The sequence below is a fragment of the Electrophorus electricus genome, chromosome 24 (genome assembly GCF_013358815.1).
Source record: "Electrophorus electricus isolate fEleEle1 chromosome 24, fEleEle1.pri, whole genome shotgun sequence".
In the NCBI taxonomy this organism is placed as follows: Eukaryota; Metazoa; Chordata; class Actinopteri; order Gymnotiformes; family Gymnotidae; genus Electrophorus; species Electrophorus electricus.
The window spans coordinates 4,345,309-4,358,673 of record NC_049558.1 but is presented as its reverse complement, the minus strand read 5'-3'; the positions used below and the strand labels follow the sequence as shown (position 1 = coordinate 4,358,673).

Below are 13,365 nucleotides of genomic sequence, written 5' to 3'. Positions count from 1 at the left end.
CTTGGCAGTGGTGGGGCTTGAACCAGCAACCTTCCAAGTACCTTAACCACTGAGCTACCGCTGCACTGGTAGTTGCCACTAATTGATCATTTTCTGACAATAAATTAAATTATTGGGTGTGTTTTTTCAAATCTTAACTGATTGCATAACATGCCCTAATACCCACCCCAGAATTTGTAGGAAGATGCAAATCTTTTAAGGAATTCTTTGGTGACATGAGAAATTATGATTTATAATACCATCTACTTTATGGCTCACTGGGGTTATGTGCAATGTATCAGTTCTTATTTAAAGTGCAAGTACATTAACCTCACCTGTTTTAGTGAGATTCATTCCAACATTAACAAAAATAACATACAAAATATTAATTACCTTGCACATTTACATAAAAATATGTGCTAACATGTTATGCTCAGTTCCATGAAATCACAGCCCAGATAAAGGGGTCTAGAACACTATAATTTTACATAATTATTCGAACAGTTCATGTCTTAAGGCTTGGTTCAGATATTCAAGTATAAAAGTACTCCAACATCTCATCAAGCATCATACATGGAGGGGAGATGCCTGATGTGTGGCAGCTTATTCAGCCTCACCGAGCATCACCGAGGGGCGAATAGGGTCTTCCCTGGTGCAAATGTGGCCCTCCATCCAGAGCGAGGTGCAGTACAGTGCACCGGCGGGGTGGAGCTCAGCCGTGCGCTTACTCCAGCCCCTCCTCCTCAGCCAACATCTTCATCCTCTGTTGCTGAACGTAGCTGATAATCGAGGCCATAATGAAGCTGGTAGTGATGGAGATCACCAATATGACGATGCCAGAGAACATGACTACGAGAAGGTCCTTAAGCGAGAGCACGCCCAGACACTCTCGGAAGCTGTTCTCGGAGAGCATGCTCAGAGAGATCCACTGCCCGTTCACTGGGAGCAAGCACTCCATGTCCTCCAGGCCTGCAGAAGAGGAGAGAAATCGTACTGAGACGCAGCAACATAGCTGCACAGTGGGAGGCAGCAGCACATCCTCACACGGGGGGGGGAATCTGAGAAAAAACGTGGGGAAAACTTTAAATTGTTTGCTGTTGCTGGATAGCTATTTTGTTTCACAATGACACAGTGACTTTTGTATGTATGTGTTCATGTCCAATTATCTCAAATCTGTTACCTAGGAAAGACAAGGCAAAGAATTTTTAATTATGTAACACATTTGATTAAAAAAATAAACTGCATAGTACAAAAGATGATTGAAATAGAAGAGATATAAAAAAAAAATCTAAAAATATATATCTGAAATTTATATTAAAATAAATAAAAATGAAGCATATTAAAACATACAATACAGTACAATGAAACAGTACTAACTAGAACAGTACAAGAAACGTGCAAGAACATTTTAATGCTACAATCCAATCTGGATTGGTTAGAGTACGTTTTTCATCTTGAAATGTACAAGGAATTTTTTTATGGTAACCACATGCCCAAATGTAATAAATACAAGATATATCATTATAATGCCTTACAATGAATAAGTTAAGATTTAAAGAATAAAGAATGTGCATGTGACTGAAGGAGTCACAAGCACTGTTCCAGTGTGTTGAGACTTCTGGGTCTTATATTTTTAATTCTGTCTTCTTCTATCAAAGGTGACCAGCTCATAGACTACAACAGCACAAAATAGTGCAAGCTTGTGCCCCAAATATGCAGATATTAAACTGAACGCTATATACTTTGTACTTGTCCATAATCAAAATCGTTCTTCCCCATTCAATGCCATCACAGTCCAGTGACATTCTGACAGACAGGCCAACCCTGGATGCTTGTTGCCAAATGCATGCTGCTTCAGCTTGGTTGGAAATGAATCACAGTGTGTTGAGCATTCGTGGACTCTGCCGTGACTGCCGGGAGATCAGGGACAGAGCAGCCCCGCTGCGCCCACTGCTACGTCAACTACCTCTACCATGGATGGAGAGTTTGCGCTGCCTGCAAACAAGTTTCTATCTGCTTCATTCTGTTAGGGAGAAATGCAGTGCTGCATTCGCTAAGGTCACCTGCAATGCCGACGATCTGTTTCATACTGCACAAGACTCCAGACAAGTCAGCGTATTATTGTTGCATAGCAATAATTTGTGTCATTTACATTTTTTTAACAACAAAACTGTGATTCAACTACTGTGATGAAGCCTGTTCCATAACTCAGATGAAAAATGGCATTCACTCTGGTTTCTCTTTTTGCTCTCTTTGAATGCATTGAAAATACTGATAAGAATAGTAGCAATTGTAACAATTTTCATAACTGTAATAAAGTGAATGACACTGCATTAACCTGTACTGTCACTGACAAGTCAGTTGACATCATCAAGCATGCATACGGTGATAAGTATAGGTGTGTCAGTGTAGACAGAAAGGCTTTATCACATCACTTAGGGATTCAGTGACCTCAGCATCCTTTGTTTGCGTCTCACCTGGCCTTGCTCCTAGCCTCACAAGCTCTTCCAGACTTTCAGCATTCCTGACTGCTAAGTGTTTTACACAGGAGCACATTCTCCCCCACCCAACAGCACAAAAACAAACAAATACGCAAGTAAACCAACTTTTCCCAAATGATGTGTGATATGATATGTACTTTTATATATTAGCCACAAAATGAATCATGTTAAGATGTGGGAGATTACACCACCTCTGTTGCCACATGCAGTGTGTATTGGTTATTCTTCATCTCTTCATTAATGCTCAGTTTGTTCACAGTCTTTGGGTGGCAAAGGACTCTCAACCCAGCAGTGACACTGCTGTGCCTATTACACTCATAACAGTGCAGCACCCATTATCATGTCACTGTCGTGTCACTGTTATACTGAGACACACACACACACACACACACACACACACACACACACACACACATATATGGGAGTGTATGCATGGGTATGATATGCTTGTGGATATATATATATATATATATATATATATATATATATATATATATATATATATATATATATATATATATATATAGGCCTTTTTAATCATATTATTATATATGCACACACATCCACAGCTTGCATTTTGAATACAAAAAAATATTTTTTTTAGAAATACAGAGTTATTATTGTTATTATTTACATTTATATAGCACCTTTCTCAGACTCAAGAGTGCTATATTAGGACTCAAGGACATCTATGTTAAAATACTGATATTAACCATCTAGATGCCTGCATTGTCATAACTGTATAGGTAATTTTCCAATGTAGTGTCATGACGGGTTGCAAAAACAAACAATCAGTCAATCAGCTGGAAATGGAACCTGATATGGTACTATAACCACTCCAGTCATGTCTGTCTTACTTGGTGCATGCTTGATACATTTGCACTGCACATGACATTTTGCTTACAAATACAGCACATTATCAGTGAAAGTCCTGTTATTTCTTGGCCTTTCAGGAGAGCGGAGTTCATGTTACCTGGTGGCAAGCATCTATAGTGCATTACAAGTACTTTGTCATCAGTATCACATTCAGTGTTGCATTAAATTATGGATGCCATGTGGTCACCTTTGACCCCTGTGTATGTTGGGTCATCAACCTTAAGTTAATAATCAACCTTTTTCTTCATTATTTTTGTTAGTTTCGTTAATTTAATTAGTTGTTCGCGATTTTGGTGACTCAAATGACTTGACCCATCTGAGTTGGCTCTTTACTTCATTTAGCTCTTCAGTTTAACTGCAAATTACACAAATTACATCTGGAAAACATTGTTGAAAACGCATGATTATGTAATCTACCAATCTGTAGTGGGGTTTTTTTCCCCCAAGGTTCTTTCAACTTTATTATTTAGCCTTAGAATGAGGAAATACAGTCCTTGGGTTTTGACTCCAGCTGACATATGTCAACAGTGTCTCTATGAAGGAGAACAGAGCAGTGGAAAGGGTGGACATTGAGTGAAGTTGGTTTTTCATTTGCTTACAGAAATTCTCTGTCCAGGTCAGCCTTCAGAAACCTGAAGACCTTGAACCTACATCAGATACTGTCTGACCATACACTGTGGAACTAGTGATCAATCAGTATCAGCCCATCACTCATCTCTCACTTAGAAAATGGTCGATTACAAGAAAACAGAAGAGCAAAAGGAGTTCAAGGTGAGTAGTCATAACATTGCACATGTTCCATAATTATTGGCATGGCCAAAAACGTAGCATATTGTTGAGATTGCCCCCAGTGTTGGTTTAGTGCTATTACATCTCTCGCATACATTCATATAGTGTCTTCTAGGCACTTAGGTGGTGTGCCATGTCACAGTTCGAAGGCTTTCAGTGAAAATACGGACAGCAAATGCATTCAAATGTAATACATTTACATGTTTGACAAATGCACTTATCCAGAGCAACTTACAATTTCAACCATGTTACGGAGGCGGGCGAATGTGTTGCTAGGAGTCCTGCCCATGGACTCTTTTTAGTATAGTGTGGTGCACTTGCACAGATGGGGGAACGAACCCCAATCAATAGAATATGACTTTGATAGTGTGTGAATGTGGATGTGAAGTAGTCCATCTTCTTCTGGTAACTGATGTCATGTGACAATTTCTTTTGCACAGAAAAGCAATTACCCTCTTACCGGGAAATGCATTTCATATGCACAATATTGACGTAAGTACAATAAAAAGATGCCGTTCATTCTAAAATTGACAACAGGCTATACACTATATGAAATGTGGTGTGAAGTAAGCGCCAAGATCATTTTGTGTATATGGCCTAACAAACCAGACTGTTGTTGTGGGCAGGTGAAAGAGCATGGCATGTTCATGTGTAAAAGACAAAAGCATGTGCTCAATGAAAAAGTGGATTTAAGCAGCTTACCATTTGGGAGCTTGTGATGATTTTCCACCAGCCAGAAAAACAGCTTGGTAAACCTACAATTGCATACCCAGGGATTCCCTTCCAAACGTATTATTCGGAGGGAAGGCAGCTGTCTCAACATCCCAACATCCAGGACAGAAAACCCATTCCTCTCCAGTTCCAGCTCCCTCAAGGAGGTGAGGCCTGCTAAGGCTCCCCGACTGAGCATGCTCAGATAGGGATTGTTGCCTAAACGAAGCTTGATCAGGCTGTGGGATTCTCCAAAAGTCCCTGAGGGGATCTCAGTAAGATTGTTGTTTCTCAGGTCTAAGTAGACAAGCCTGGAGAAGGTAGGCAGTGTCCCTGGCTCCAGCTTGGTAAGGGAGTTGTTCCTCAGGTCCAGGTACACAAGATCGCTGTAGACAACCAAGAAATCAGAGGGGATCCAAAGAATTCCGTTGTCAGCGAGAAGCAGCCTCCGGACGCCAAGAGGGATGGAGTCTGGCAAACGGGTGAGCCCTTGACCAGTGCAGTCCACTGTGTGATGGTCTGGACACAGGCAGCTGGCTGGGCAGCGCTGGCCCAAAGTGACTGAGGCAATGGACAGCAAGACAAGGAAAGACTGAAGACAGCAAACACATGAGAACATCGTCGGGAGGGTGAGGAGGGAATGTGAGAATGGGGGACTGGAAGGGAGATTTAGAAAGGGGCACAGGATGAGAATGGAACTGGGTAAGGGTCAGGGGGTGGGAGTTGAGGAGAAGAGAGGGAGGGAGGGGGGAGCATGAGGGTGAGCGAAGAGTCAGGGCTGTTGCAAAGGCATCATATCCATTCTGTTAGATCACAGTTTACAAAAGCTCCAGCATCCAACAGCAAACAGAGATGTGCAAGGCTGCTTTCCAAGAGATCATATAGCAGGCGGTGCGGATCGTGTGGCAGCCCGCTGGCTGTGAGCAGGAAAGAGGCAGAGAGCGTGAGCAAAGGAAGGAGAGAGAGAGAGAGAGAGAGAGCGCAAGAGCATGAGAGACACGCCGGGGATTAGCGGAGAGGTAAATAGAAACGAGCAAACCACAGACCAGGAAGAGCTGGGGGTGTGAAGGGGGGTTGGGCGGGAGACAGGATGTGACAAAAGGGGAGGTTCTGATTGGCTGGGTTAACTCACAGTCTGTTCATCTGCAAACTCTAAATCTAAATCTTCAGCTCGTCCTATGCATGTCTCCATGTTTGTCCATGTGCTCCTGTTCTTCAGTGCACACAACGCATGGTATGCCAGCTACCACAGATTTGATATCCCATGCTGGCTGGAGTCAGGTGGATCGTGATGCCTAGAAGTGGTGGTCACACACACAGTAACACTCAGCTTGTCTTCTGCTGTCGTGCCTGTGCCACATTTCAAGTCAGCATGTGAATGCAAATTCCAGCTCCATTGCCATGGCGATGAGCACTAACACAGAGCCATCTGCACAGCGCTGCCATGAAATAGAGAGACAGCGAGCATGAAACGAATCGACCATGAGCTGTACAGGGGAAGACCTTTCTTTTGAGTGCAACACAAATCTAAAATAGCATACAGGCTGTAAATTATGCAATCTTGAAACCGCATACCAATGAGCGACAGTCACAATTATTGCTCCAAGTGCATGAAAAAGCCGTGAGTGTTATATCAAGAGCATTTCTCCTCTCCATGGGCTTTTTGTTTCCACCTCGCTGTGGTCCAGTCTCGTGTTCACCGCTGGGCCACCATAAATCCCCGGCTCAGTAGAACACATGCTGGGAGCACAGACGCATTTCCACTAACATCACAGCACAGAACAGAGAACGACAGACCAGTGCAGACCAATACTCTCATACTACTGTAGCCTTGATCTTACAGAGAAACATCTAACAGGTAACGCTAGTCAACTATGATTTTGCTTCTTGCAAAAACAAAAAACCTGTTTATTATGTATTTTTGCGTGTTGAGTCCAAATATGTTTTCAGAATTTCTTTATCACCCACAGAGTTTTTGTGCCAGTACACTCATTTGTCATTATGTAAAGAATGGAAAAGCAGGAGAAGAAGAGGGATGTTCCAGATGGTAAATATAGCCATAACTCTTACATCAAGATTAATGGCCATGTTACCTAAAAACCATACATGTCAGAAACATTCCATTTGAACTGAGCATAAAAGTACTGTAAGGTCCAACTATTTTAGTTTGTGAAACAAAGTTTATCTTTTGTATACTAAAATAAAATAAATTAAAAAAACAACAAATGCTGATTTTTGCAATTGCATTAGCAGAAAATCCATTTCTTCCTCATGTCCAGCCTTTGAACAAAAAAATGAAATGCCATTTTCATTAGCAGATGAGGGATAAACACAATATATCTTCGCAGTGGGACAGCCAGTGATGTGGGAAAACCCGCACTGACTTCCCATGTGCAATTAAGGTCTGACATCTGAATAAGTAATAAATGTCAGGAGAGGCTTACCGTAGCCAGCTGCCCTCAGAGTGCCGCGGGGAAAGGAGGGGAAACATGAGCAACCCATGCCAACAATGCCTCTAAGGGTCTAAAAACAGTGATGTGGCTCAAGACACTGGGGCAGCTGTAGAATCTTTTGGCTGTGCAGCAGTAGGTGAGGGTCACTCAATACATTGTACGAAGCCAACTGTCACAGCCGAGGCCAGCCCAGGAGGGACGGGTGCAGCAGGACGTCCAGCCCGGGTCCTGGATATAGGAACCTGATCAAGATGGGAAACCCGAGGTGGCCTTCCGCAGGCTAGCCGCATGGAAGGTGTTCCTAGCCAGGAGAAGGCAGGGTGCTAACATGTTCAAAAAGAGCACCCATCAGCAGAGGTTGAACGCAGTGACAAAGCTTTGTTCCAGGTGTGTTCTGAGACTTCACGCCACATGATCCTGAGCAACACAGCCAAGAACGGCATGTCTTGGTCTCCTGTAACCCTGACCGAATAGCCAAACAGCTCAGCTTTCGGACTGAGAGGACATTATGAACGGATGATGGAGAAGTGCAACTGGTCTAGACAATTTACACCAACATTAAGTGACTTTTGTCACCATTTATTAGAATTTGCTTTCTTCCCTATGATGTGCATTCAGAAGCTACACAGGAGGTATAAGTTTGATTTAGCTTGTTTAGACATACATAAAATGCTTAAAGAATGAGCATGGATAACAACTCCCAAAACAAATAGAATTAGTAATGAATATATTCCAAAAAGAGTTTTATGGAGTAATTTCTTACATGTGCAATTAAAGTCTGACATCTGAATAAGGGGTTTATAATTTGGTTTATATATAAACATTTTTTGCCAATAAATACATTTAATTTCTATGTTGTTTTTATGGGATAGTTCATTTTCCAGCTCTTAGCAAGCACCAATCTAGGCATATCCATCCATCTATCCATCTATCTATCTATATAGATAGATAGAGATAGATTATAGATCAATAGATATATCTATCTATCTATCTATCTATCTATCTATCTATCTATCTATCTATCTATCTATCTATCTATATATATAGATCTATTTATCTATCTCTATATATCTGTCTATCTATCCATATAGATATATCTATCTATCGATCTATATCTATCTATTTACATATATATAGATCTATCTATCTATCCCTATATATCTGACTATCTATCTATATATATATATATATATCGATCTATATCTATCTGTCTATCTATCTATATCTATTTATCTATCTCTATATATCTGTCTATCTATCCATATAGATGAAACTAATTTAATATTGTGCATGACGGCTGTGGGACAGTCTTGATTTACAGCAGTCTATGTTGAAAGGTAAAAGATTAAGAGTGCAGCGGGTGGTCAGTAGCATGCTGCTCCATAGCAGCAGCCCCATAGTTCTCATCCCACAGTGGTTTAAACCCCCACCACTGCTCTCTCTGACCGCTCCTTTGTCTGTCTGTCCATCCGCCTGTCTCTCACCAGTTGCTGCCAGGTGGAAGTTGTTACAGCACCACTTGGCAGGGGCATACATCGGCGTTCAAAAATGTTCCCGGCCAAGTGCTTGTGGGATTCCACAGATCAGAGGGATTTCGGGAGTCTGCAGGCTCTCTCTGCCTAGATATCCTCAGACAAAGCTAGAGGAGTTTACAGGCTGCTGAGAAATACAGCGAGCTCTTGATTGTTGGCTCCTTAAAAAGGAGTCAAAGACAAAGAATCTGCAAGGGGGGACAGATGAGAGAAACTGTAATTAATCCTAATAGCAGAGACTCTGGTAGAGGCCTCACACAGAAGCGCTCTGTAGTCTAAACAGTGTAAACTCCTGGCTAAAATGGATAACAAGACAGTAAATGTTTTTTTGTTTGTTGCTGTTCTTTTTTTTTTTTTTTTTTTTTTTAGATTATGTAATATTTAAATTAAGTTAATAGCATGGATTTCCAGTAAATTGTTTAAAGTGTTTGTTTTGATTAAATGCAACAAAATTGTCATTCTATACATAGTCTTCATCTCAGCAAATACACAATTCGTAAACCAGATTAATGGGACATGCGTTACTCTGTGCCCTATACTGCCCCCTTGTGTTAGTCGTATGAATGCCTTCTCACATAATCCACAACCTCCTTATCCTTTTTTTTTCTTTCAAAGAAGTAGAAACGTCTAGAATGTGATCACAACCTTTAGTCTTTTTTTATTGAATAAACATTTTCTCTCACTTCTTTCTTATTTTTTAGAAAGTAAACCCATAAGTACAGTTCATCAGGAAACTCATTGACAGGGCAGGATTATTTTACATGGTGTCCAGTTTCATTCACAGTATCAGAATGAACAGAGCTCTCTGTGTGTGTGTGTGTGTTTCTGTGTGTGTGTGTGTGTGTGTTTCTGTGTGTGTGTGCGTGTGTGTTTCAAGTTTGGTTTATTTGTCACATACATAGTCATACACAGTATAACTCATAGTAAAATGGTGTGTGTGTGTGTGTGTGTGTGTGTGTGTGTGTGTGTGCGCGCATTTGTGTGTTTGTGTGTGTTTCTGTGTGTGTGTGCAGAGCCAATGACCTCTACTGACTAAGACAGAGCCTAAAAGTAGAATGAAAAAAAAACTTCCACAAATGGCATGCTAGTCAAAGGTTCACAGCTAGGAATGAGACTATAGTGACGTTAATACCTTTTTATTCTTGAAAGGAATAATATTTCGGTTTTTCACACTGAATTGACTTCAAATCCAATAGTTTTTTCTTACCGTGTCCGCTGCATGGGGCAAGTAGCACCGCAAAGAAAGAAAAGGCAAAACAAAAGCAAATGAATTGGTTATGTGAATGAAGAAGTGTCTTAAGCATTCTTTTAATATCCAGAACACACAGAGACTGTACAGAAATATGATAGCATCAACCTGAAAGCTTTGTATATCCATATATAACCATGGCCACAGACTCTGGGGCACCAAATGTCCCTCTTTACATAATGACCCATTCTCATTTTAAAAAAAGGACAAAGGAATTCGGAGTGAGTAGCCATAGTTGTTGTCTAGTGGGAGAAAAGCTTCACACATTTTTTGAGACTGAATCCTCATTAGTTTTCTACTTTTGTTCCATTCTCGAGGGTACAGAAAGTGTGTTCTCCTAATTACAACAGCACCCATCTTGGCAAAATGTAATTCTTTTAGTCAACTCATTCTGCAGGTAAAAGTGCAATAAACATCCTCTTAAATAAGCAGTACATCACAGGACAGCTGGCCTTATAACAACCAGCATTGATCGCACTCACTTTTTCAGTTCTTTGACTGACCTACTTGTCATTCATCAATAATCCAAGGTGCAAGGTGAAACCAATGGGCTTGGCTTGGAAAAAAGGCATGGACATGAGAGATGCTCACAGACCGCACACTCACAGACCACACTCTCAAACACCACACTCTCAAACACCACACTCTCACATGCCACATTCTCAGACCACTCTCACATGCTACACAGACCACACGCTCACAGACCACACGCTCACATGCCACATTCTCACAGACCACTTTCACATGCTACACAGACCACATGCTCACAGACCACATACACACATTCCACATTCTCTGACAGTATAACTGTCCTTTGGGAAGATCAAAAAGGTATGGCAAAACAATATGCACATCCTTGTAATGAACTCTGTAACCAAGGAAAGAAAGCAAAACATATATGCTTGAGAGTTGGTCAGGAGTGGAAGACTGGCTTACTATGTGAAAGGAAGCACATTCAGGACATGATTGTCACAGTGTAAATGCAATGAATACATTTGGGTTAGTAATTTGCAGTGTTTAGAACATCTGTCTTTAAATTTTTCCTAAATCCACACTGCATGTAGTAGAGAAAAAAAAAGAAGACATTTACAGAGCGGAGTACTTTACAGGAGTTTTGTGGAAAAACATGTACCTCTTCAACAGCTTAAAAGATAGCACTGAATTTCAGGTGATCACATTGATACTGCTTGGATGAATGGCCACACCTATCTCAGGGAAGGAGGTGTGCGTTTAAAAAAATTCCTCCGGCCAGTGTTCTAGCTCAACAAAGTCCCCTAGAGATGTAAGGAGTGGGACTTACTACAGTGAATCAAGATACCCTCTGTCTGTCGCTGTGTGTGATGCAGGAAACAGCCCAGTTGTTCCATTCAATTCCACAGTGATATTCAACCACAGTCAGACATAAAAGCAGAATCAAGATGGAAAATCAAGATGGAAGGATTGGAATTAAGACTAATCAAAAGTTAAATCTATTAAAAAAAACTCTTGGAAGCTTGGATGAGGACGGTTTTCAAATAATTATGACTGTCATGTTAATACATGGCATAAATACTGCCAAACACTCCTAAAAATGCATCAACTGCTTTATACTATACTGGATAATGTACGTTATATTAAAAATCACAATGTTTAATGAGTTATAAACAACAATTATAAACAACATATATAAAAACGTAGACTGAACAAAGTGTCCTGTGAAGTGTCTTTAGGTCAGCCCTCTTGAGGCTAGTACTGCTCAGAGTCCACCAGCTGCCAGTGTATGCCAACAGCACACACCTGACTGCACCGTTCAATACACGCCACTATTCCATGTGCAGTGGAAACGTACTATATACACAGCTAGAAGAGGGGGGCGGGGGGAGTGAAAAGAACAGTCAAGGCTCTTAAAACATGACATCTCATTCCAAAGTCATGTCAACATTTACTTTGTCACCAAGGCGTGCATACTGTACGAACATCGGGAGCGGAAGCGATGGCCGTTCGCGACCACACCCACGCAGCCCGCTCCAGTTGCACTGGAACGGCAAGTCAGGACAGTGGTGAAGTCAGGAAGTGGAGTGCCTTTGATATATACGCATTACACGAGAGTGTGTGGAAGGCTGTCAGGAAATAACGACTGCACGGTTCATGTCGAAATGTACAAAATAAATAAATATATACCAAAAGCATGAAAAAAAAAATCACCACAATATTCATTAAAAATAATGTTCCAAGTCTCTGTTCATCACAAATTTTTAAACAGCATGAATTCTACAAGGGTCCTCTTAGGAATGGGCTGCCACATGGATTCCTTCCTTACCATATGGCAGCAACAGAAGAGGCTTTTTTTTTTTCCATTAGCCCACAATCCATTTTAGACTCCAAATCAAACCCACATCATTCCCTCCACACTCTATTGTGCTGCTGTATGCACTTTTCTCAACACGAACAAAGCTCTTAGCAGAAGACTCACACACAGCTTCAGAAGACAGAGCTAATTGGATTTTACCTATTGCCCTTTTAAAGGGTAGCCTTGCAATCTATCAATACAGATTTCTCAAGTTATGGATCAAAACTAACAATGCTAATGGTGATGATCATAATAAGGACAAAGCTGTTTTACCTTGGCTCCTTTATACTGTTGTCATTATAATCATCACCATCGTCATCAACGTACCACAGTACATGAGAGTGAAAAGGGTCCAGTGGTCGACACCGCAATGTCAGCAGGACACGGGCCAGCAGCATCCCACCTGCTGCGTGCTGGTGGGTTCAGGGGCAGTGGTGCGTGGGAGTCCCCCCCAGTGGGGGCCCTGCCTCACAGGGCCCTTCCCCAGCAGGGACCTTCCCCAGTGGGGACAGGCTACCGCTGAGCTCTGGAGCTGGGGCTGGCGGAGGAGGGAGTCGGTCCGAGGGGAAGAGCAGCCCGGGGAGCCCGAGCACGTGCCGTCCGTCTCTGGCCTCCAGTCCTGAGGGTCAGACCTCCACCGACTGGACATGGTTCATCTGCACTCGCATCACCTGCACACTGTTGAGGATCTTCTTCTGGTGGCCAGCTAGTGTGACACCCACTCTTAGGATGTCACTGTGAGGAGGAAGGAGAGCCCGATTAGCACATGCTGCACAGCCTGGAAGGCAAAGCACGCAGACTGCACCTACAGCAGCCTGTGCCTTGTGCGGTTAGAGCTTGCAATAGAGGGTGATATAGCAAGAACACAATGTCACCATACTCAAAAGCCATCAGTGAAGCGAGTGCCACATTTTTTAAAAAAGCCTATGAGTGAAATGATGTTTTT

The 13,365-nt window shown here is 41.8% G+C and overlaps 2 protein-coding genes and 1 long non-coding RNA gene across 6 annotated transcripts in view; 1 reads left to right on the top strand and 2 right to left on the bottom strand.

Moving 5' to 3' along the window:
- On the bottom strand, positions 1-5,814 carry lrrc38a (leucine rich repeat containing 38a). The gene is made up of 2 exons (XM_026998204.2): positions 4,848-5,814; positions 1-948 (listed from the first exon to the last, which is right to left on the bottom strand). The coding sequence occupies exons 1-2, from the start codon at positions 5,473-5,475 to the stop codon at positions 704-706; spliced, it is 873 nt and encodes a 290-aa protein (XP_026854005.2). The 5' UTR covers positions 5,476-5,814; the 3' UTR covers positions 1-703.
- A 792-nt stretch (positions 5,815-6,606) lies between these two features.
- On the top strand, positions 6,607-9,474 carry LOC118240722. Its single transcript, XR_004775600.1, has 3 exons — positions 6,607-6,714; positions 6,827-6,903; positions 8,797-9,474. It is a non-coding gene; the product is annotated as an uncharacterized LOC118240722 (long non-coding RNA).
- Positions 9,475-10,185: 711 nt separating this feature from the next.
- The window catches only part of ephb2a (eph receptor B2a), a 36,140-nt gene continuing 32,960 nt past the window's right edge, over positions 10,186-13,365 (bottom strand). For all 4 annotated transcript variants that reach the window (XM_026998130.2, XM_035522406.1, XM_035522408.1 and 1 more), the window contains one exon: positions 10,186-13,154. In XM_026998130.2, coding sequence (XP_026853931.2) covers positions 13,046-13,154 — 109 coding nt within the window. In that variant the 3' untranslated portion in view covers positions 10,186-13,045. The remainder of the gene's footprint in view (positions 13,155-13,365) is intronic.